This window comes from Musca domestica, unplaced genomic scaffold (assembly GCF_030504385.1).
Source record: "Musca domestica strain aabys unplaced genomic scaffold, Musca_domestica.polishedcontigs.V.1.1 2, whole genome shotgun sequence".
Taxonomy (NCBI): Eukaryota; Metazoa; Arthropoda; class Insecta; order Diptera; family Muscidae; genus Musca; species Musca domestica.
Window position 1 is genome coordinate 21,590,601 of NW_026712249.1, and position 24,387 is coordinate 21,614,987.

The following is a 24,387-nucleotide window of genomic DNA, read 5'->3' on the forward strand; positions in this document are numbered from 1 at the left end:
TAGTATCCATGACGAACTTGACATACCAAATTTGTAGCAATTCCGTTGAATAATGTCGCTATAATCATCAAAATACCGAAAAAAGGAGGTACCATTATATAGGGTCTATACCAAAACGTGGACCTGTACAGACAATTTTCTGTCATAGGCTGTAGCATCCATTTCAAACTTAAAATACCAAATTTGAAGCAATTCCGATGAATATTGTCGCAAAACTTATCAAAATAACGAAAATCGGGAGGTACCTTATATGGGAGCTATACCAAAACGTGGACCTACATGGCCCATTTTCAATACCAAAAGTCATGCAGACAAAATATACATTTGAGTAAAATTTTATCAATGTACTTCAATTCGTTCGGAAGCTAGAGTAATTTCCACAGACGGACGGACTGACGGACATCATCTCGATTTGATGAAGATATTGGCGGGGATAGGTATCGCCAGGAAATAAATGATTTCTATATATTAAAAAAAAAATATTAAAATAAAATAAAAAGTCAAATCAATAAAATTTTGTGATGTGGACACCCCTCCCTATAAAACCCGGCTTCGCCAATGTCTTCACATTTTGTCATTAATCAAATTTGTTTCAAATTTATTTCATTTTTATTTTTGTTTTTATTTATATTCCTCTTCCCTTTTGATTGCATTTCCGATTTTTCACTCCATCTCTATCTCTCTCTCTTTTTATTTCTCCACATCGCACTTCCTAATGTTTATGATGATCGTATGCACCCTCACAAATCTCACACCATGATCGGCTGTGATATAACACTTGGATTCATAATTCTTGAATAAAACAAACGCGTGCTATGCTGCCTGCCTTCCTGCTGCTGCTGCTGCTGTTCGACGACAAACGTTTTATGTCGGTCTCATCTTTCAACACCGCTGAATGCACTCCATCAACAAAACCAACACAAACAACACACTTTGAACGGAACATCATTACGCCATTGCCATCATCACCGCTAACAACACGGAAAACCAACCAAACAACCAACGATGGGTCGCAATGCCGGCGTCGCATCATCAATAGTTTCCCAAAATAGCCTTTGTGTAACATCGAAGTTGGCTCAAATAACAGTGGAACGTGAAAGCGGCTGCCTGGGCCTGACACTGAGAGGAGGTGCTGATTATCCCTTGATTGTGACACATGTACGGCCACATGGACCGGTATACAAGACGGGCAGGATTAAACCCGGAGATCGACTGCTAAGGGTGGATAATGTAAGTACAACTAATTATTGATTACAACGGTTCTGTTAAGGTGAACGGAGCTGGAAAGGTCTTCCAGTAAGGCCTTGCTTCTAATGGGGTCTTTCTTGAAACAAATTCACGCTATGGGAAGAAAACCTTCAGGAGGTTTTCTTTTCTTAGCAGATTTTCGAGAGAGGTCTTCTATAAATGGAAGACCTTAAAAAGACCTAACATAGATGGAAGACCTTCAGAATGTATATTAATAGATATAAGGGCCTCAAGAGGTTTTCGGAGGTCCTCAAGAGGTTTTAAAAAATTTTCTTTAGGTAAAGTCGTTGGGATATTATTTTGAAGATTCAAAAGATCTTATGTAGATAGAAATTTTTCGAGATCTCTTCTATGGTTAGAAGATTCTGAAAAGCACGCTTTTCAGGGGCCTTTATAGATGGACGTCTTGCCTAAGTCTGGAGCATTCCCTCATTGGTTTTTGGATCTTTAAGAACATTTCCTTTAAAAAAAAAAAATAAAAAAACCTATTTTTTCAAGGGTCGTGTTTTGATCCTATGGATTTTTAAGAAAACTTTTTCATCTTTCATAGACCAGCGAAGCATTCACCGGGGAATATCCAAGCTATAAACGTGGAATTTTAAAAATATTTTTTTTTTCGAGGATCTAAGGAACATAATTTGGAGGATTTTTTAAAATTTAATTTTTCAATGATCAACAGACCGTCTTTTTTCAAAGACCAACAAACAATCTTTTAACAGAAAATCCAAGCCTTCGAGGTGGATTTTTAAATATTATTTTCTCAAGGATATGCGGATTGTCTTTTCAAGGATTTTTCAAAAGTTTATTTCTCAAGGGCCAACCGTTTCAAAGACCAACAATATTATTTTTTCATGGATCTAAGGATCAAAGACCAACAAACCATATGCAAAGTAGATATGTAAAAAAACGGAACTACCGGACATTATTTCCTTTTCAAAGGTCAATAGATCAAGGCCCTCGAAGGCTACAACGTAGGTTTTATAAAGATTATTTTTCCAGGGCCAGCAGCGTTGGTCTGTTAAATTGTTGTATTTCAAGAACCAGTAGACCTCGGCTTCAAGGACTTCCCAAGCCTGCAATGTGGGGTTTTTAGAGACTTTTTGCAGGGACCCACAGACCATCCTTCATCTATACAGGGTGAGATAAAAAACTGCAACAAAGTCACACGCCATAATTTTTACATTTTTTTATTGAATGAAGCAAAAAATATCGGACATAGCATCAAATTTTAGAATAAGTTTAGATTTGTCCGAATTGGTCATCTTTGGCACGAATTATGGTCTTCAAACGGCCAATGAAACCGTCACACGCTGCCCGAATTTTGCTCTGTGGTATTTTGGCCCATTCCGGGCGAAGCACTTGCTTGAGGTGATCGACACTTTGGTATTTTTTAGTGCCAACCTTGCTATCCAAAATACTCCAGACACAATAGTCCAAGGGATTAGTATCCGGAGATTTTGGTGGCCATTGTGCGCTGGAAATGAAGCGAGGAACCTCATTTTGTAACAATTCTTGGGTGGCGCGTGCTGAGTGCGATGGTGCTGAGTCCTGTTGGAATGTCCACGATCTGTGGCCAAAATGTTTGCGTGCCCAAATTCAGCAGTTCACCACTTTCGTCCAAGCGAAGCAACTCCTTAGCTATTTTGAGTCCATTTTCTTTCTGTTGCGGTGTAAGTTCTTGATGTTTCAAAGGAATACCTATAGATAGAAGGCTTCCTTAGACCTTAACCCGCCGGTATTCTTAAGATGAGGTTTTTATTGGTCGGAAGTTTTTCTAGTCTTTCTTTATGTAAAAGATTTCCCAGTTGTATTCTGAACAGACCTTTGAAAAACTCACACGTATTCGAGTAAATAGTGAAATTGAGCGGGAGAACTCCTAAGAGTAGAAGAAACAAAGCCAGTAAACTCTATTTTTCGGTTTCCCTCGAAAAAGGAGAGTATACTTTGGGAGAGAAATTAGTTCGAAATCCAGCAAATTCTACTCTTGCCGAGCACTCTTTTGGGTTTTGTCATGCCTTTGTTGTATTACCTTCATAGGTAGAATACCTTAAAGAGGACTACTATATAGAGAATACATTAGAAAGTTCATTTGTGGATAGGAAATCTTCAGTAGGTCTTTTATGGAGAGATATTGCAGAGGTCTTTTTTGGATGGAGATTTTCAAGGGGTTTTCGAAATATAAGAAGGTTTGAATGTAAGAAGGTTTTCTGGGCTTTGAACATCTTAAAGAGGCTTAAGATGAAAAGCCTTAAAAGGGTTTTTTGTAGGTAGAAATCATTCAGGAGGTCTTATATAGGCAGAACACATTTTAGAGGTTCTCTATGGATAGGGTGGCTTCAAGAGCTATTTTTCGAATAGACGATCTAACAGAGGCCCATGATGCACAGTTGACTTTGAAGACTTCTTTTATGGATAGTAAAAAGAAATCGGTTGGTATTCGATAAACATGAGATATTTTAGATGTTTTCTTCTAGAGGCGTTTTATGAACGAGTATCTTCAAGAGGATTTTATGGATTGAGAAAGAGTCTTTGATGAGGACTTCTTTGTATTGAAAACCTCAAAGAGACCTTTGGGATATTAGTTGGGTCTTATAAAGAGAAAACATTGATGAGGTCTTCTTTTTAATAGCCTTCTATAAATAGGCTACATTCAAGGGGTCTTCAAGATGTTTTCAGGGGACATAGGAACTCAAAGGGATCTTCTAGGGATTAACAACCTTTACAAAGTATTTTAGGTACTTAGAAAACTTTCAAGAGGTCTTCTGTGAGTAGAGAAAGGAGTTTTCTATGCATTGAAATAAATAAGACATTAAAGAGGTTTAATCCATACTGAAAACCTTTAAGAGATTTTCTTTGGACCAAAAAGGAAGACGGAAGGAATTAGACCTTCGTAGTCTTTTGCGGAAAAGAAAACCTATAACAGATCTTCTAACTATTCGAGATTTAAAACGGGCCTTCCATATATATAAGACGTTAAAGAGGTTTTCTGTAGATATACACTTTCAAGAGGTCTTCTGTGCAAGACTCCCTTCAAGTGGTATTTTATGGATAAACGACTCTTTAGAGATCTTTGATAGACAAAAAACCTTTAGGAGAACTTTTATAGATATAAAATCTTTATGATATGCCCCGTACATGGGAAAGCATTAAGAGGTCTTATATTCCTTTAAGTCCTTCGAGATGTCATGTGGTGATAGAAGACCTCAAAGAAGTCCTTTCTAACCGGACACTTTTTGAGAGACATTCTAATGTATATTTAAATTTAGAAGACCTTTAATAGGCCTTCTACTGATAGAAGACTTCGAAAAATCTTTTGTGGACAAATGATCTGCAGTAATAATACTTCTAGCGATGAAAAGCACTCATATAGTATTCAATACGTAAAACACCCTCATGAGATTTCCCTCAAATGAGAAGGTCTTTAAAAGGTATTTCATTGATTGAAGACATTCAAGAGAACTTCTATAGGTAGAACATTTTCAAAAATCTTCGATTTATAAAAAGAACTGATCTAGAGGACTTTTAATAGATCTTATATATAGCATGGATATATATGTAGGATCTTTAAGAAGTTTTTTAGCAATATTTTCCAGAAATGGAAGGCCTTTTATAAGTTGACCACCTTTTAACGGTCTTGTACAGGTATGGGTTATTCGACAGCTGTATGGCCTTTAATAGTCATTTTACCACTTAAGGAACTTCCAGTAATCTTCTGTACAACTGAGGCCCCTAATAGACCTTCTATCCAATTGACATACACTTGATATGCCTTAATATTTATTTCCTTTTCAGGTTTCTCTCATTGGCAAAACATTGGCCGAAGCGCAACAGATCATCAAATGTGGTGGTCACATTTCGGGTTATACAAATCTAACCATTGAATACGATGTGTCGGTGGTGCAAAGTGTTGAATTCTCTATGGGACCTCTGTTAATCGAGATCGAACGTCCCATGAACGACAAATTGGGTTTGGTGTTGTGTAATTATAATTCAGCCGCAGCCGGTCTGGCGGATCACACGAAAATCGATGAAGTTAGTCAGGCGGGTGTCTATATTGCCAGTATTTTGCCAGCGAGCATTGCTGATCGGTAAGTTACAAATTCAATCACTTCTTTTAATGGAGAGAAAAATCTATTTATTGAAATGGTAAGAATATAAAAGTTGGGGAATAATTCGACTGTTATTTTTTTAGAAGAGGATTTCAGAAAATCTCTTATAATTTTCATGGTTTCAATATTTTTTTTTTGCTTTTATTTTGTATTTGTCTCTTTCTTAGATGCGGTGCTCTTTCCGTTGGCGATCAAGTACTTTCCATTGATGATATTAGTATTGAAAATTCATCGTATACACCGGATGAGGTTATGACAATTTTGGATACCAGTTCTGGACGCGGTTATACCCAAATGCAAATAATGCCTGCCCATGCATTGGCACGAAGAGGTGAGTGGAAAATGTCTAAGTTAAACAATATACGTCATCATTTTAATTAAAAGAAAAATGGGCTATACAAAAGCGAAAAGTTCGGCCGGTCCGAAGTAAAGAAAAACTTTGTATAAAAAAAATTAAAATTATATATAAAATAAAAAAAATAATGGAGTCTTCAAAATACCATAATGTTGATGGATACCGATGGATACCGTCAATAAATTTTCTGTCACTATCTATTATGAGTTTCAAACACCAATTTTGAAACAATTCCATAGAAAAAGTGGATAAAAGTCAGCAAAATACAAAACCTTGTGAGGTGAGGTTAGATGGGGGCTAAATGAAAACTGGACCTCATTCCAGCTCATTTTCAGTGTCAAAGCGATGAAGAGTACAGAAAAATACACATACATAAAAATACAATGATATGAGAAATGAGAAAAAATAAAAGAGTGCTTAGCAGGAGTAGAATCTGCTCGAATTTAAGCGAATTTTGGTCTCACTCAAAAATGAGGAAAATACGCTCACTCATATTCAAGCAACATCGAATAGTTAAATTTTCTCGATTTTTATACCCTCCACCAAATTTGTCATTCCGTTAGCAACATTTTCGAAATCTTCGTCGGAGATCTAAAAAAGTATGTATTATTCCTGATAAGAATAAAATTAGAAGGCGATGCAGCGATGTCCCTCTGTTGGATCCGTCCGTACTTATGTCTGTGTGTTAAAATCACGATAGAGTCCACATTATTTAATCTAGAGATTTTAAATTTGGCACAAAGGTTTTTATTATACGCAGACTGATTAATATTGAAAATGGGCTATATTGGTCCACGTTCGGGTATGCCCCCATATAACGGCATCTCCGGATTTTCGGTATTTTGAAGGTTTCTACCACAATTTCCAACCAAATTAGATGAATCTTGACAATTGGGGTCTTTGAAAGGTCGGCTCTCTCCTGACTACAAAAAATTCGATACAGGTCCACTAATTAGTATAACCCCCATATATTGGTACCTCCCGATTTTCGGTATTCTGACGATTTAAGCTACTTTTTCTAACGGATTTGTCCCCAATTTCGTATTTGTATTTCGAAATGGGATTTAGCTAGGGTGGGAGAACATTGTATGTACAGGGTGAGATGGAAAAACTACAACCAACTTCAGACTGCTGTCATTTCTAAGCCACTCTATAACTAACATATATACAGAGTGAGATGAAGAAACTGCAACCAACTTCAGACTGCTGTCATTTCTAAGCCACTCGTCCGACAGCTATTAAAATTTTTCCAGTAACAGCTCATTATATTGTTTACAAGCGTACAAAAGCATTTTGGTGAGAATTTTCCAGAAAAAAAGTTATTCCTGATGGAATTAAAGGGTGATAGTGTGATTTCTTTATATTTGGCTGGAAAACCACAACCACACTCCAGCATTTAAATGTGAATAAATCTTTTGTGTCTCGTACCATCGCTGGTAGCGTAGCCCGACGTCAAGAAAGTGGACGGAAGAAAACAGCAACATCAGCAGAAATGGTTTGGAAAGTAAAGAAGCGAGTTGGTCGAAATCCGCATCGCAGTGGCCGAAAAATGGCTTGTGAACTGAATATATCCCAATATTCCATTCGGCAAATATTAAAAAAAGAGCTCGGTATAACCCTTTAAAATTTCAAAAAGTGCAACAAAAAGAAAATAGACTCAAAAGAGCTAAAGAGTTCCTTCGCTTGGCCGAAAGTGGTGAACTGCCGAATTTGGTTTTCTCCGATAAGAAAACATTCGTTGTCCAGCAGTTTGTAAACAAACAAAATGATCGTGTTTACTTACCAAAGAGGTCAGCCGAAAATATGCACCTTCGGTTGGCCACCAGAACTCAAGCGCCGACCATTGTGATGGTTTGGACCGCCATAACAGCCGATGGTCCCTCTTCGCTCGTATTAATCGACCATGGCATCAGAATAAATGCCAAATATTATCGCGAAAATATGCTGGAGGGTGTATTAAATCCCTCTCCATAAAGCCATTCCAACAGGACTAAGCACCATCGCACTCAGCACGCGCCACCCAAGAACGGTTACAAAATAAGGTTCCTCGCTTCACTACCAGCGCACAATGACCACCGAAATCTCCGGATATCAATCCGTTGGACTATTGTGTCTGGAGTATTTTGGAAAGCAAGGTTGGCACTAAAAAATACCAAAGTGTCGATCACCTCAAGCAAGATAAAATTTGGCAAAGATATTTCTGAGCTGTATTTAATATATTTCCCTAAATGCCGTTGTTATGGAGAGCATATTACGGCTGTGGGTAACAAATATAACAAATCGGATTAACAGTATATATGGGAGCTATAACTATATCTGAACCGATTTGACATACTAGCTTCTACACTCAATTCGGCCGTAAGTGCCAAATTCCTTCCCATTTGGACAAATATTAGACGTTTGGTGCACAATAAAAAGTAAATCGGACGAAGTTATATATGGGAGCTATATCCAAATCTGAACCGATCTCGATAAAATTTAACAAAGGTATTTCTGAGCTGCATTTGATATATTTCAGCAAATATTGTTGTTACAAAGTGCATATTACGGCTGCGGAGGACTAAAATAACAAATCGGATGAACAATATATATGGGAACTATAGCTATATCTGAACCGATTTCGATCAAATTTGGCATACTTATTTTCAGGTCCAATCTGATCGTACGTGCAAAATTCCAGACTATTCGGACTGATATTACACGTTTGGTGCACAATAAAAGGCAAAGCGGACGAAGATATATATGGGAGCTATATCTAAATTTTGACCGATCATCTCCAATTTCAATAGGGTTCGTCCTTGGGCCTAAAAAATGATATGTGCAAAATTTCATCTGGATAGGGCAATAAATGCGAACTGTACTTTGTTTACAAAAATTCATGGACAGATGGACGGACGGACATGCATAAATCGTCTCAGTTCAAAAAGAACTATGGGCCTTTCTCGTTTCCTTTTGCCTGTTACAAACAAATGCACAAAGACATAATACCCTGACCACCTTGTGGTGTAGGGTATAAAAATTATGGCGTTTGACTTTGTTGGAGTTTTTTTTCTCACCCTATAATATAAACAAAATCTGACACTGATTTCAACTTTCCCGGAGGTTTTTTTTTTATTATTTTTCAAAACTTTGATCTGTTGTGGGAGAGACACAAGAAACAGAGCTCAAATATCGTCCATTTACGCTTCTGAACAAAACCTGCTTTAATTATGACCATGTGCTGAGTTTGGGACTTTCCTTTCCAGAAGGAATGTACCGACGTGTACATGTACCTTCTAGGAATTTGATCCAAGTTTGAAAAATGTATTACGATGTACGAAGTTCGGAATAAATAAAATAGATATTCCCTTTGGCGTAGAGACCGGCGGATATTAACAAACAACTCCTAATGTTCTGAAACGAATTTCTTCCAAAGAGAAATCGGGTCTGAAACCATTATTTCCTTGAGACACATTTTGACCGTATTGTGACCCCTGTATCCATAAGTTTGAGGGCGTAAGAATGTCCCACCCTAACGAAGAAAACTGCGGAAAATGGAATTCAAGACAAATCATAAATTCGTAAAACAACAGTTGTTTCAAAGAGCTTGTCGGGGGGCTCATGTTATGACAAACAGAAGACAACATTACGATTTCACAGACGCACAACACAACTTGTTTTCCATGCCTGAATGACGCCTCGGTTATTTCAACAACAAACCCAAAAAAAAGAAAACACTTTTGCCATGATTCTGTTAATGTCATTCGTGCAAGGGGAACATAGATTTCCATTTACCCAACCTACCCCCCCGAAAACATCCGCAAATATTTATATTTTTTACAAAAATCTGAAACGAATGCTGTCTATTCCAGGGGAGATCTCTATACCCAAAACTATTCCAAATTACTTGATGTTGTTGTTTTTGTTGTCGGTTAAATGTATTTTTTATGATCGACAAATGTCATCGAATGACAGGAAGACGAGCAGCGAACGCAGATCGTCAATAGAAACGTAGCATTCGGCGAGGTGATTGGACAACGACATCCATTCAGCGGCAATCACTGAGAGTGGGTGCACACCCCAATGGGCGGATGATGGCATCGACGAGGCGATGTGTGTGTGTCGTATAAGTTATTTATGACCATTTCGGATCATATTTTGATTGAGAATGCGGACGCATTATCATCTGAAGATGATGGCAATGATATTCGACTATGCGTTTTTGGGAAATAATGAGGCTTTGACAATATTTGCCGATAATGTCATTGTGCGTGACCGTTTTTCCTTCGTGTCACCACAAATAAAGGCTAATCGATACTTTTCACAATTTATGTGGGGCTATGTGCAAAGAGAATTAGTTAAGTAATTAGAGATTTTGAAAAATTGAAAATCACGAAAGTAGATTTAATTCAAATACGATTCCAGTCTCCAACATTTGTGGGGAACTACCCCACAAAAGTTCTCATTACTAAACAATGAGCTTAAGTATCTTAGCCCCTTATTTCAACATGGACATGTCGTGGGAAGTAAATATTCAGTAAACTACCGCCAAGATCCAAAAAATAAGTATAAAATTCAGTTAACCGATTTTTAGAACACTAGTGTTGAATTTGTGTTTAACGTCAAGGCTCTTCATTGCTATACCCTCCACTCTACCTAGAATGGAGGGAATACTAAGTTTGTCATTCCATTTTGTAACTCTGCGAAATAATATGCTTGGTCAGGGTAAACTTCTAAGACGATTTAAACGTGTCTGTGGTAATAACTCTAAGTTTCGAGGGGATCAACCAAATATTTGGTCACATCCATATGCATGTCTAAAATTGTTATTTAATTGAAAATGGGGCATATTGGTCAACGTTTTCGTATAGCCACCCACATATAAGAGTTCTTCCCAATATTAAGCGGTTTTGTTGTTTGTTCAACGAAATTGTATGATATTTGGTATTTGAAGTTTTAAGTGGATACCAGCTGCTCAGATAGAAAATGGTCTAAGTTTTTTCCCATAGCCCCAAATATAAATGTACTTCCCTACATTCGGTATTTTGATGATTGTGGTCACATTTTCCAATGGGATATTAAGAAATTGTGTATTAAATGCTCGTAAATATGTCTAAAAATATTTATACCCCACTTAAGAATACATCCCGATATTCAGTAATTTGATGATTGTGGCCACTATTTATACCCTCAGCCATATGCCTAGAGAGTGTACATATCATTTGATATGGCCAAAATCATCATCGAAATAACGGTTTTAGATCGAGGCTGGGATTATACGAATTAGTCCAAACTAAGTACATCGTAATATTATTATTAGATCGAGTTCGGAGATCGGCAATATCGGTCCTCTCCCACAAAAGGTCGAAATTTTCAAAAAAAAAAAAAGTGTTTTACTGCACAGAAAGAAGAAGGTCAGTGTTAGGTCAGCTGCGAAAATGGACAATATCGTCCACTAAATCTAGTACCTTCCCCATAAAGGGTCAAAATTTATAATAGTTATATCTCTTATAAAATATGATCCGATTGCCTTCAATATTTTTATACCCTCCACCATACAAAGTATGGAGGGTATATTAAGTTCGTCATTCCGTTTGTAACTCCTCGAAATGCTCATGTCAGACCCAACAATGTATATATATTCTTGATCAGCGTAAAATTCTAAGACGATTTAGCCGGGTCCGTCCGTCTGTTGTAATCACGCTACAGTCTAAACGAATTAAGATAGGAAGCTAAAATTTTGCACAGATCCCTCTTTTGTCTGCAGGCAGGTCAAGTTCGAAGATGGGCTATATCGGTCCACGATATCGTATAGCCCCCATATAACGGTATCCCCAGATATTCGGTATTTTGATGATTTTAGCCACATTGTCTAACGGAATGATCTGAAAATCCACAGAAGGAGTTTCTTGTAGTTACGTTATCCCTTGGAAGATAATTATCTCTATAGGTTCACTATATCGTATAGCCCCCATATAACGATACCCTCCGATATTCGGAATTTTGATGATTTTACCCACATTTTTCAACGGAGTTGTCTGAAAATCTACACAAGGTGTACTTTATATCTCGGAAGAGAATCATCTATATAGGTCGACGATATCGTATAGCCCCTATACAACGGTACCCCCAATATTCGGTGTTTTGATGATTTTAGCAATATTTCCTATTGTATTGTCTAAAAATCCACACAAGGAGTTCTTTGTGAGTACTTCATCCCTTGGAAGAAAATTCTCTATATAGGTCCTCGATATCGCATAGCCCCCATATTACCTCCCGATATTCGGTGTTTTCATAATTTTAGCCATATTTTCCTATGGTATTGTCTGAAAATCCACACAAGGAGTTCTTTGTGAGCACTTTAACCCCTGAAAAGTAATTGTCTATATAGGTCCACAATATCGTATATCCCCCCTGATAAAGCACATTCCGGTATTAGATATTTTAAAGATTTTAACAGAATTTTTAATGGATTTTATTTTTTGAAAATTTTCTAATTCGTTCCAAATGGTGGAGGGTATTCAAAGTTCGGCCCGGCCGAACAGCCGATTCCATTTAGACTTGGTAATCTCAATATTTCCATCAACACAAGATCTTTTGTAAAGATGGTAGATATCGGACCATTCCTTCTTGTACCTCCCCCGCAAAGGGTCAAAGTTTTGAATAACCAAAACTATTATAAAATCCGAAATAAGAAGTGAACCAGATCACTTCATATTTCACACATGCCATTACTTCTACTAATGCAAGAGCTGCTGTGAAGATTGAATATATTGGTCGACTCCTTCTGGTACCTCCACTCCTTAAATGCGAAATTAACATCCGATTACATTTAGACTTGGCACATTTCAATATTTCCATCAACACAAGATCTGCTGAAAACTTATAACTTATTTATCGAAGTTACAATGAACTTCTCCTTTCGGTAGCAAAAATAGACAGACAAATTTTCAATTAAGTTCTTACAAGCAAACAGAGCCTTATTTCTGCTTCTCCTAATTACGATACTGGTTTGCATTCTCATATTATATTTCGTTCAAAGTTCACGACTCTCTCTCTCTCTTTCGGTTATGGAGCTGTTGATATTCTTGCTCTGTTCATATTAATGCTAATGTCAACGGTATTGCTAGCCAATATCGGGTTTTCTACAATTAGCATAACAAGGTAGAAAGAGAAAAACAGAGGGCGAAGAATAACACGGACCAATGTGGGGTATGTTCAGTAAAAGCTACAGTGATGCTACAGTAGCGTTTCTCACATAAACAGCGTATAACCTCTACAGACTTTCTAACGAGTTTTTTCTATGGATGAGCTTGAAAAGATCATCTTCTCTTTACAGAAGACCCATGGAGGAGCTTTCAGGGGTCTTCTATTCTCAAGTGTCAGCTTAGGTAGTCTACAATCTGTTAAAGTATTTAAGAGGCCTTTTAAAAGGCCTCTATGATATGATGATCCCAAACAATCAACCCTCTTAAGCCTGGCGTATCCAACGACAACAACAACTCATTGACGAATATTGACGTGAGGTTTCCTTTGGCGATGACAAACTAATTAAATCGAAATGACATTTTATCACTTCGTTTCTAATGAAGTGACATCACCCAAAAGAACATCACGGGCAACAAAAATTGACAAAAGCGGATGTTGGAACTTTTGACAATTATGGCCATAAAAGGAAAACAATCACCCGCCCTGTCCGTCTGTCCTTCTTTACATTTTGTGGTAATACAAAAACGCAATCAATGCTGACAAATACAAATGTCACGGAAATCTCATCAAATCAAACGAAATCAATGAACAAAACGTTGTGACAACACTCAGGGCCAAAGAAAATTTTCAAAAAAAAATCGAAAACTTAAAATTGCTCTCCAAAGTGACACGATGATCAGAGTCACACACTCCCCCCATTTTGGGGAAGGGAAATATCAAAATCTGTTTCTTCCCTCCCCCACAATTCACAGCGGAATGAAGATTGTGTTTGTTGTTGTTGCTATTCGCTCCATATTGAAAGCATTGATATTTTTGGAACTCTGACAGTATTTATTGGCTGACATTTATTTCAATATTGAGATTTATTTTAAAAGATGATCGAACGCGGAATTAACCGAAACGACCGAGCGACTGGCAAATGTAAACAGCTTTCAGTTTTTTTGGGAAATTTTTTGTCAAAATGAATTTGGTGTAGCACAGTGGTGTCAGAAGTAGGATAGGTAGCAAGAGAAGAAGGATTCCAAACTCTGATACAAAAGGTCAAAAATATTAAAAAAAAAATTACAACAACAACACAAAACCAGTAAAGAGAGTCTTAAAGTCGGGCGGGGCCGACTTTATGATACCCTACACCACTTTTCTAATTTTGTAGAGCTCCACATAACAACTAAAAGTTTTTTTTTTGGCAGAATTCAATCATACAGGCTATGATTATAATTATAATTTAAAGATCAAAAGACTAAATATGCCGATGTATTTCAATCTTTTAAATTCGGAGTTGTATTGCCCATTTGGTGCACAATTAATTTGAAATCGCATAATGATGTATATGGGTGCTATATCCATATCTGAACCGATCTTGATAAAATTTGGCAAAGATATTTTTGAGCTATATTTGATATATTTCCCTGCATATAGTTCTTACGGAGTGCATATTACGGCTGTGGGTAACAAATATAACAAATCGGATGAACAGTATATATGGGAGCTATAGCTATATCTGAACCGATCTTCAGCAAATTTGACATACTAGCTTCTAGACTCATTTCGGTCGTAAGTGCCAAATTCCATCCCATTTGGGCTAATATTAGACGTTTAGTGCACAATAAAAGCTAAATCGAACGAAGTTATATATGGGATATATAATCAAATCCGAACCAATCTCGATAAAATTTAGCAAAGGTACTTCTGAGCTGTATTTGATATATTTCCCCAAATATTATTGTTACAGAGTGCATATTACGGCTGCGGACGACAAAAATAACAAATCGGATGAAAAATATATGTTGGAGCTGTAGCTATATCTGAATCGATTTCGATCAAATTTGGCATACTTATTTTCAGGCCTAATTTAGTTGTATGTGCAAAATTCCACACTATTCGGGCTGATATTACACGTTTGGTGCACAATAAAAGGCAAATCGGACGAATATATATATGGGAGCTATATCCAAATTTTGACCGATTATCTCCAATTTCAATAGGGTTCGTCCTTGGGCCAAACAAATGATTTGTGCCAAATTTCATTTGGATAGGGCAATAAATGCGATCTGTACTTTGTTTACAAAAATACATGGACAGACGGACGGACAGACGGACGGACGGACATGCATAAATCGACTCAGAATGTGATTCTATGCAGATCATCAAAAGGAACTATGGGTCTATCTTGTTTCCTTTTGCCTGTTACAAACAAATGCACAAGGACATAATACCCTGACCACCTTGTGGTGTAGCGTATAAAAATAACTATAGGAAAAATCTAGCAGATTGCAAATACACGTACACGTTTGCGTGCCCAAGTCTTTAAAACACCCTCCAGAATATTTTCGCGGTAATATTCGGCATTTATTCTGATGCCACCAACGGCTGTTATGGCGGCCCACACCATCACCATGGCCGGCGTTTGAGTTCTGGTGGCCAACCGAAGGTGTACATTTTCAGCTGACCTCCTTGGAAAGTAAACACGATCATTTTGTTTGTTCACAAACTTCTGGACAACGAATGTTTTCTCATCGGAGAAAACCAAATTCGGCAGTTCACAGCTTTCGGCCAAGCGAAGCAACTCTTTAGCTTATTTTGATCTATTTTTTTGTTCTGTTGCGGTGTAAGTTGCTGCACTTTTTGGAATTTCAATGGCTTTACCCGAAGCTCATTTTTCAATATTTGCCGAAGGAATATTGCGATTTATTCAGCTCACGAGCCACTTTTCGGCCACTGCGACAAGGGTTTCGATAAAGTCGCTTCTTTACTTTCCAAACCATTTCTGCTGATGTTGCTGGTTTCTTCCGTCCCTTGACGTCGGGCTACGCTACCAGTATCACGGTACGAGACACAAAATATTTATTCACATTTAAATGCTGGAGTACTCTAACGATAGCCACTTGTGGCTTTGCAGCCAAATCAACCAAAGAAATCACACTATCACGCTTGAATTCCATCACGAATAACTTTCGTGTTTACTTGCCAAAGAGGTCAGCTGAAAATGTGCACCTTCGGTTGGCCACCAGAACTCAAGTGCCGGCCATGGTGATGGTGTGGGCCACCATAACAACCGATTGTCGCTCTCCGCTAGTATTAATCGCCCGTGGCATCAGAATATATGCCGAATGTTATCGCGAAAATATTCTGGAGGGTGTATTAAAACATTGGGCACGCAAACATTTTGGCCGCAGACCTTGTATATTCTAACAGGACTCAGCACGCGCCACCCAAGAATGGTTACAAAATGAGGTGCCTTACTTCATTTCCAGCGCACAATGGCCACCAAAATCTCCGGATACCAATCCGTTGGACTATTGTGTCTGGAATATTTTGAAAGCGAGGTTGGCACTAAAAAATACCAAAGTGTCGATCACCTCAAGCCAGCGCTTCCCCGGGAATGGGCCAAAATACCGCAGAGCAACATTCGGGCAGCGTGTGACGGTTTCATTGGCCGTTTGAAGGCCATAATTCGTGCCAAAGGTGACCAATTCGAAAAAATCTAAACTTATTCTAAAATTTGATGCTATTTCCGTCATTTTTTAGTTTCAACAAAAAATTAAAAAAAAAATATGGCATTTGAATTTTTTGCAGTTTTTTTAATCTCACCCTGTATTCCTCCTTTTATCATTTCTATACTTATCGCAAAAACAAAAAAATATCACCTTTGTTGATCATCAAAAAAATTCCCGTCAAACCACTGTGCATTGGCAGCATGTTCCTTCTCGCCTATGGTGAAAAGCCCTTTTTGGAAAACACATAAATTTCAACGTCAACAGAGGAAAATCTTGTGAAGAGATTCGGAAGCTTTAGTCAAGACATTGACATGCTGAAGGGGGGAATTCCAACACACGCACACTCTAGCAAACATATATATGTAAATGGACAGATTTACACACCAAATGACAGACAAACAGACAGACAGACCGGGGGACGGACAGCCGCACGGAAAGGAAAAACTAAAAATACTTTTAAAAATCTAATTGATGTCGAAGTGGAGGAAATCTATGTAGGCGCAGCAGTTGGAAAATATCTTTTTGTTGTTCCCTTTTGCTGCTGCTCATTAATGTTTTTCTTTCTTTTTTGGCTGTGTTACATTTTCTTATGCTTCTTCTTCTTCTTTTTGTTTGCTTGTTCGGTTTGCAGGTCATGCCGCCTTGAACAGTCCAAAATATGGTTTCAACACTTTAGAATCACGGAAATCTCGTCAGCGTCAACGTTTTACGCGTAAAAGTTCTTTGCCATTGGAAACAACAACAACAACAACGGGTGGAGGCGTTGGCGGCTGCGGAGGAGGAGGTGGTGGTGGGACAAACTCAAACAGTGCAGCAAGTGCGGCCGGCAGCAGTGTCAGCGGTCCCAGTAGCAGCAGTGTCAGCGGCAGCAGTTTGGGGGCCAGTGCCACAACCAGCAACAGCAGCACAACTTCCGGTCTACATCATTCGTCCAGCATGGGCATCTGTAGGGCGGAAACATTTCCGGTTCTGTTGGACTGCAGCATGGGTTCCGGCCTCGTTTTGGGCACACAAACCGCCTGTGGCCGGGCGGTAAACATTTCGAAAATCATACCCGACTCCGTGGCCGATCGTTGTGGCTGCATCCAGAAGGGAGATCGCATTGTGGCCATAAACAAAATGTACAACCTGGATGTCCAGACAATGCGCCAGCTATTGGGTGACTTGGGTTCCAGGCCACCACACAGTCCAGCCAATTGGCTGGAGCTGGAAATTGAATTTGATATGCCGGATACAGTAGTGCCCTCAAGTGGGGTATTCAATGTCAAAGTATTACGCCTGGGTAAGGCCGGTCTGGGTCTAAGCATCAATGGTTCTAGTCATGGTGGTTTTGTCATATCCGATGTGAAACCTGGCAGTCCTGCCCATCGCACAGGTTCCCTAAGATCCGGTGATATACTCCTGGCCGTTGACAATCATCCAGTACAACATTTCAATGTGGATTCTCTGCTGAAGGATGGTTCCCATGGTGATTTTTCCACGCTGACCGTAAAGCGGGTTATGTTACCCGACTTCCTTTTCGATGCCCAACAGAAAATGCCCAGCACCCACATTTACAGTAATTGTCCCAGTAGCCCCACGACGGATCATGACCTCTACAGCAGTGCCTATGTGGCGAATAAATATGCCGAAATGAAATACCAAACGGATTGCCTCTCAATGAAATCGAGTACACCACAACCGGAATATTTTCGAGGTCCCACCCTAGAGGATAACACAATGACATCGGTACAGATACGCCATCATTTGACGGCACCCAATTGGGGTACCATGGGTCGTTCGTTTAATCAAAATACTCAAAGTCTGACCACCGAGTTGCCGGATGATGAAAATTCCTACAATGAATTCGCTGGTTACGATTTGGATAGATATGCCAGGTAAGTGAGGGCGGGAGGGGGGATTTTAATGGGAAATATGTAAATTAATATTGAATTTTTTATTGCAGTGCGGACTGTACTAACCTGCCTCCACCAATGGAGAATAAAGTTTATGGTTCAGCGGCTAGTTCCAGCAGTAAAAGCAGCGGCACCAGTTTACATCAGATTATTTTCACCGTTCGCCTTGAACCCAAGGGTGGTCTGTTGGGCATAACTTTGGCTGGCAGTGAGGATATTTCGAAGCCCATAACTATTAGCGGCATTGTTGAAGGTAAGATATTTCAGGTGGTCTCTAGAAATGTGTTCCGCTATTCTATCCAAAGAAATCCACTTAGGAAGACCTTTTGCTCTTCTGTGGGGAGAACTTTGGTCTTCTCTGGAAATATTTTTTGCTCTTCTCTGAGAAGACTTTTTGTGGCACGAATACTTTTCGTTCTTCTAGAAGAATACCATAAGTTCTCGTAGGAGAAGACCATAAGCTATTCTAGGAGAAGACCATTCAGGTCTCCTCTGAGAAGACCTTTCAGCTCTCCTCTGAGAAGAGCTTGAAGGTCTTCTCTGAGAAGACCTTTCAGCTCTCCTCTGAGAAGACGTTTCAACTCTCTCTGAGAATACCTTTCAGCCCTCTCTGACAAGAACAAGAGCTGGAAGGTCTTCTCTGAGAAGACCTTCAAGCTCTTCTACGAGAAGACCTTTCGGCTCTTCTGTTCGAAGACCTTTGGCTCTTCTAGGAGAAGACCTTCAGCTCGTCTAGGAGAAGACCTTCAGCTCGTCTAGGAGAAGACCTTCAGCTCGTCTAGGAGAAGACCTTCAGCTCGTCTAGGAGAAGACCTTCAGCTCGTCTAGGAGAAGACCTTCAGCTAGTCTAGGAGAAGGCCATAAGCTCACCTAGGAGAAGGCCATAAGCTCACCTAGGAGAAGACCTTCAGCTCTTCTAGGAGAAGACCTTCAGCTTGTCTAGGAGAAGACCTTCAGCTTGTCTAGGGGAAGACTTTCAGCTCGTCTAGGAGAAGACCTTCAGCTCGTCTAGGAGAAGACCTTCAGCTCGTCTAGGAGAAGACCTTCAGCTCGTCTAGGAGATGACCTTCAGCTCGTCTAGGAGAAGACCTTCAGCTCGTCTAGGAGAATACCTTCGGCTCTTCTAGGAGAAGACCTTCATCTCCTCTGGGAGAAGAACTTCCAGCTCTTCTATGAGAAGACCTTCCAGCACTCCTTTCTTCTTTCAAGCTCTTCTCAGAGAAGACATCCGGCTCTTCTATGAGAAGACCTTCCAGCTCTTTTAGGAGAAGACCTTCTATCACTTCTCATAAAAGTCCTGTGAAACGGCCTTCCAGCGCTTCTATGAGAGGACCTTCCAGCTCTTCTATGAGAAGACCTTAAACTTTTCTAGGAGAAGACGTTGTGCTCTTCTATGAGGAAAACTTCCAGAACATCTTATCTGTGTACTTCTGCTTCTAAATAACCAATTACAATTTTAAAATCTCTTTTTATTCCAGGTGGCATTGCACACAAAAATGGACAAATCCTAGTTGGTGATCAACTGCTTGCAATTAACGCCGAATCGGTGCAAGGTATGCCACTATCACATGCCACAAATCTATTGCAGAATCTCGGTGATATTGTAGATTTGAAAATTCTACGGGCTCATGATGTTCAAAACAATTATGGCCCGACGTTGGAAACGAACAATTTGCCACAGCCACAAGCCATCTATGCCAAGGTGCAGCGAAGACCCAGAAGTCCATCAACAAATACCGACAATGGTTCCAATAGCGGTTCGAGCAGTGGTGGTGGCAAAACTGAAAAACAAAGAATATTCCATGTTACCCTCTTCAAGGATAAAGTATACGACGACTATGGGTTCTCGGTCTCAGATGGTCTCTACGAGAGGGGTGTATTTATAAATCGTATACGATCGGGTGGACCAGCAGACAAGTGTGGCATGTTAAAGCCATTCGATAGAATTATGCAGGTGGGATAAGTTCTGTGTTCTTTTGCAAATATTGAAAATTAAAAAATGGTGCTTCTTTGCAGGTCAATGAAATGAAAACCCAGGATTTTGATTGTTGTCTCACCGTGCCATTGATAGCTGCTGCCGGCGATAAAATTGAAATGATCATCCAAAGAACGGAATAGAGTTTAACTGCCAGCTAGCCAGCAGTAGTGCCTTTTTTGCGAATAGATTTTAAGTGGACGTTTTTACACTTATTATTATTACTACCACTACATATACATGTATACTATTTTTACACATACATACGTATATAGAGATAGAGTTTAAGATGAATCCAAAAAAAAAAAAATGAATATAATAATTATGTAGTTTTTAAGAATAACCTGGACTATCCGACGACCCTTTACTCAAAGGAGGAAAATATATTCTAAGCCAAATTTGAAAATAGTTTCAAGGATTTTAATGTTTGGTAAAAATATGTTTCGAAATTGAAGATAATTAAAAATGCTAGCATTACTCCATATATTGAGGAGAGGCATATTTTTTTAAGCTGTCAATCAAGAAAATAAGACGAAATATTATCGAATTTTCGGTCGGTCGGTTTTCATGTAGCAGTGGGGGGACTGGCAAATTACTGAGTTGTAGATTTATTCGCATATACGGTCCATATTTATATCCAGTTATATTCTCAATTTTTTAATCAATATTTTGGAGAAATTCGATTATTCCAACTTTCAAATTTGTATACCAAAAGTCAAGGTTAGATTTTATATAACGGAATAGTCTCAAGATTAGAATAATAAAAGCAAAGTTAATGGCCTCTAAGATCTATATCTCGGAACTCGATCTCGTTCCGTGCGGAATTTTTCTTTTTTTTTTCTCTTTTTGTGTTATTTCCATCCAACACCTCTTAAAAGTCTACCTTTTAAAAGACGTAAATTTAGCTCCCTAGTAGACCTATTAAAATTAAAAGTAAGGAAGTATCATAAGTCGGGCGGAGCCGACTATATGATACCCTACATCACTATGCATATTTAGTAGACCTCTCGTAAAAAAAGAATTTATTTGAAGTAGATCATACCACCTATCAATATTTGGCCTTTGAGCAGTTATAGTTTGGTTTTGGAGGGACCAAATATGCGGGAGGCACATCCAATTCTGAATCGATTTTCACTAAATTTTACGGAGATATTTTAATCTTATGTACCAAAGAAGGATTATATTAAAAAAAAAACAAGTTAAAAAGCAGTAAGTTCAGCCGGGCCGAACTTTGAATACCCTCCACCATTTTAAACGAATTTGGAAATTTTCAAAAAATAAAATCCTTAAAAAATTCTGTTAAAATTTTAAAAATACCGAATATAGCCTTTATATTGGGGTCTATACGACATGGACCTACATAGGCCTTGTTTGTCATAAGCCATTACCATATTGAAATTCGAAACTTGAAATAAATGGTGAATAATGTAGCTAAAATCATCAAATATCCTATAAAGGTAGGTTCCGTTATATCGGAGCTGTGCGAAGACCTGGACCAGCATAGAAAATTTTCTGTCACAGGCAATAGCATCCATTACGGACGTCAAATACGAAATCTCAAAAAAATTCGGTGGGTATTGTACCTACCGAATATAGGGAGGTACCGTTATATGGGGGCTATACGACAAATTTCTGTCATAGGCAGTAGTATACATTTCGAACTTCGAATACCAAATTCGAAACAACTCCGGTGAATACAGTCGCTAAAATCATCAAAATGCCGAATATCTGGAGGTACTTATATATGGGGGCTATATGAAAACGTGGACCTACATGGCCCATTTACAAACTTAACCTGCCTCTGGAAAAATAAACACGTGTGCCTTCTATCTCAATTCGTTCGAAAGATAGCGTGATTACAACAGACAGACATCGCTAAATCGACTAAGAATTTTACGCTGATCAAGAATATATTTGTTGGGTCCGACATGAGTATTTTGAGGAGTTACAAACGGAATGACAAAGTTCCATAGTATGGTGGAGGGTATAAAAATATGTATATCGGAGCCGAGTTGCACAAATAGAAAAGTACGTCCCAAAATTCACTACATTTGGGCTGATATTAGCCATTACTTGCACAAGAAACCAAATCTTAGCCGTTCTAGATAAAATTTGGCAAAGGTATATCCGAGGTCTATAAGATATCTGGTGCTAAATATAATTGTTGTGGAATGCATATTACGAATGTGATGGACTTAAACACCAAATCAGATGAATTATATATATGGGAGCTAAAGCTATATCTAAACCGATTTTGATGAACCAAATTTTAATTTACCTGCTTTTAGACTGAATTCGGTCGGATATGCCAAAATTTAGGTCATTTGAACTGTTACTGGCTATTTGGTGCACAATTAACCCGAAATCGGTTGAAGATATATATGGGAGCTATATCCTAATCTAAACCGATTTCGATAACATTTGACTGAGTTTTTTTCGAGCAGTATCTGATGTCAATCATTCTTGTCGAGTGCATATTACGCATGTGAGGGACTTAAAACGCCAAATCGGATTAAACCTATATATGGGAGCTATAGCTATAACTGAAGCTATTTTCTCAAAATTGATGCACTTGATTCTAGATTGAATTCGGTTGTATGTGCCAAAATTCAGGTCATTTGGACTTATATTGGCCATTTTATGCGCAATTAAACCGAAGGATATATGTGAGCTATATCTTAATCGGATCCAATTGTCACCAATTTGAATAGGGTTCGTCCATAGACAAATAAATATTGTTTGCTAAATTTAATCTCAATCAGATTGTAAAGGTCTTTGTTTACACCATATACCAAATTTAGTGTCATTTAGTACTGTTCGTACACTATATAGTCTGGGTTTTCAAATCCATCTTCATATCTATACTCAAAATGGTATCTTTACCAATATTCAGAATTTTGGCCCTTTTTTGGCATTATATATCAAATTTAGAACTATTTATTGATTTTCCTACTTTTTAGTACGTATTTCCAAAAGAACCTCCAAATTTCAAACCTATACACAAACAGTGACCATGCCAAATCTCAGATTTCAAGCAGATTTCCGATAATTCAATACCAAATTTAGTACTTTTCATATAATTATTTCAAAATCCTATCATAAAATTAACACTACTTTCGAAATTGAATTATGTTACGAAATGTCAAGATTTTAGCTCGCTCCGTACACATAAACGGTACCCAATTTAGTCTTTTAGTCGGCTAGTTGAGCATAATGGAAAATTTGTATGCAGCAAGTGAAAAAGCAATAATAAGAAGTTCTTGTGAGTATTTTATCCCCTAGAAGAGAATTATCTATGTAGGACCACGATATCGTATAGTCCCCATATAACTTTACCCCCCGATTTTCGGTATTTTGATTATTTTAGCCACATTTTTTCAACGGAATTGTTTGAAAATTCATACAAGAATTCCTTGTGAATATTTTATCCCCTAGAAGAGAATTGTCTATATAGGACCACGATATCGCATAGCACCCATATTAGGGTACCACCCGATATTCGGTATTTCTATGGAATTTTCTTAAAATCCACAAAAGGAATTCCCAGTGAGTACATTACCCCCTGGAAGAGAATTGTCTATATATAGGTCCACGATATCATATAACACCTGTATAACGGTTCCTCCCGATATTCGGTATTTCGATGATTTTTGCCACATTTTTTAAGGGAATAGTCTTAAAATCCAGACAAGGGTTTTCCTTCTAAGTACGTTTCCCCCTAGAAGAAAATTGTCTAAATAGGTCCATGTTTTAGTATAGCGCCACATAACGGTGCCGTTATGTGTAAGTACGTTTCCCCCTAGAAGAAAATTGTCTAAATAGGTCCATGTTTTAGTATAGCGCCACATAACCAGATGCTCGGTATTTTCATGATTTTTGCGACATTATTCACCGGATTTTTTTTTTTAAATTTCGAATATAAAGTACGGAACCACAGGACCACGTCCTCGTATAGCCCCCAAAACGGTTTTCATTTGAGCAGCATTTTTCTACGGGTTTTTTTTAAGTTTTTTTAACAAATGGTGGTGGGTATAAAAAGTTCGACCTGGCCGAACTTAGCTTCCTTTTTACTTGTTTGCGTTGAAAAATCATGCTAATATCATCAAATTACCGAATATAA

The 24,387-nt window shown here is 38.3% G+C and overlaps 1 protein-coding gene across 3 annotated transcripts in view; it reads left to right on the plus strand.

Moving 5' to 3' along the window:
* The window catches only part of LOC101895038 (glutamate receptor-interacting protein 2), a 114,467-nt gene extending 93,792 nt beyond the window's left edge, over nt 1-20,675 (plus strand). For all 3 annotated transcript variants that reach the window (XM_059121951.1, XM_059121953.1, XM_059121954.1), the window contains 7 exons: nt 1,040-1,230; nt 5,041-5,336; nt 5,525-5,688; nt 17,029-18,274; nt 18,343-18,545; nt 19,771-20,246; nt 20,309-20,675. In XM_059121951.1, coding sequence (XP_058977934.1) covers nt 1,040-1,230; nt 5,041-5,336; nt 5,525-5,688; nt 17,029-18,274; nt 18,343-18,545; nt 19,771-20,246; nt 20,309-20,410 — 2,678 coding nt within the window. In that variant the 3' untranslated portion in view covers nt 20,411-20,675. The remainder of the gene's footprint in view (nt 1-1,039; nt 1,231-5,040; nt 5,337-5,524; nt 5,689-17,028; nt 18,275-18,342; nt 18,546-19,770; nt 20,247-20,308) is intronic.
* Nucleotides 20,676-24,387: the final 3,712 nt, after the last annotated feature.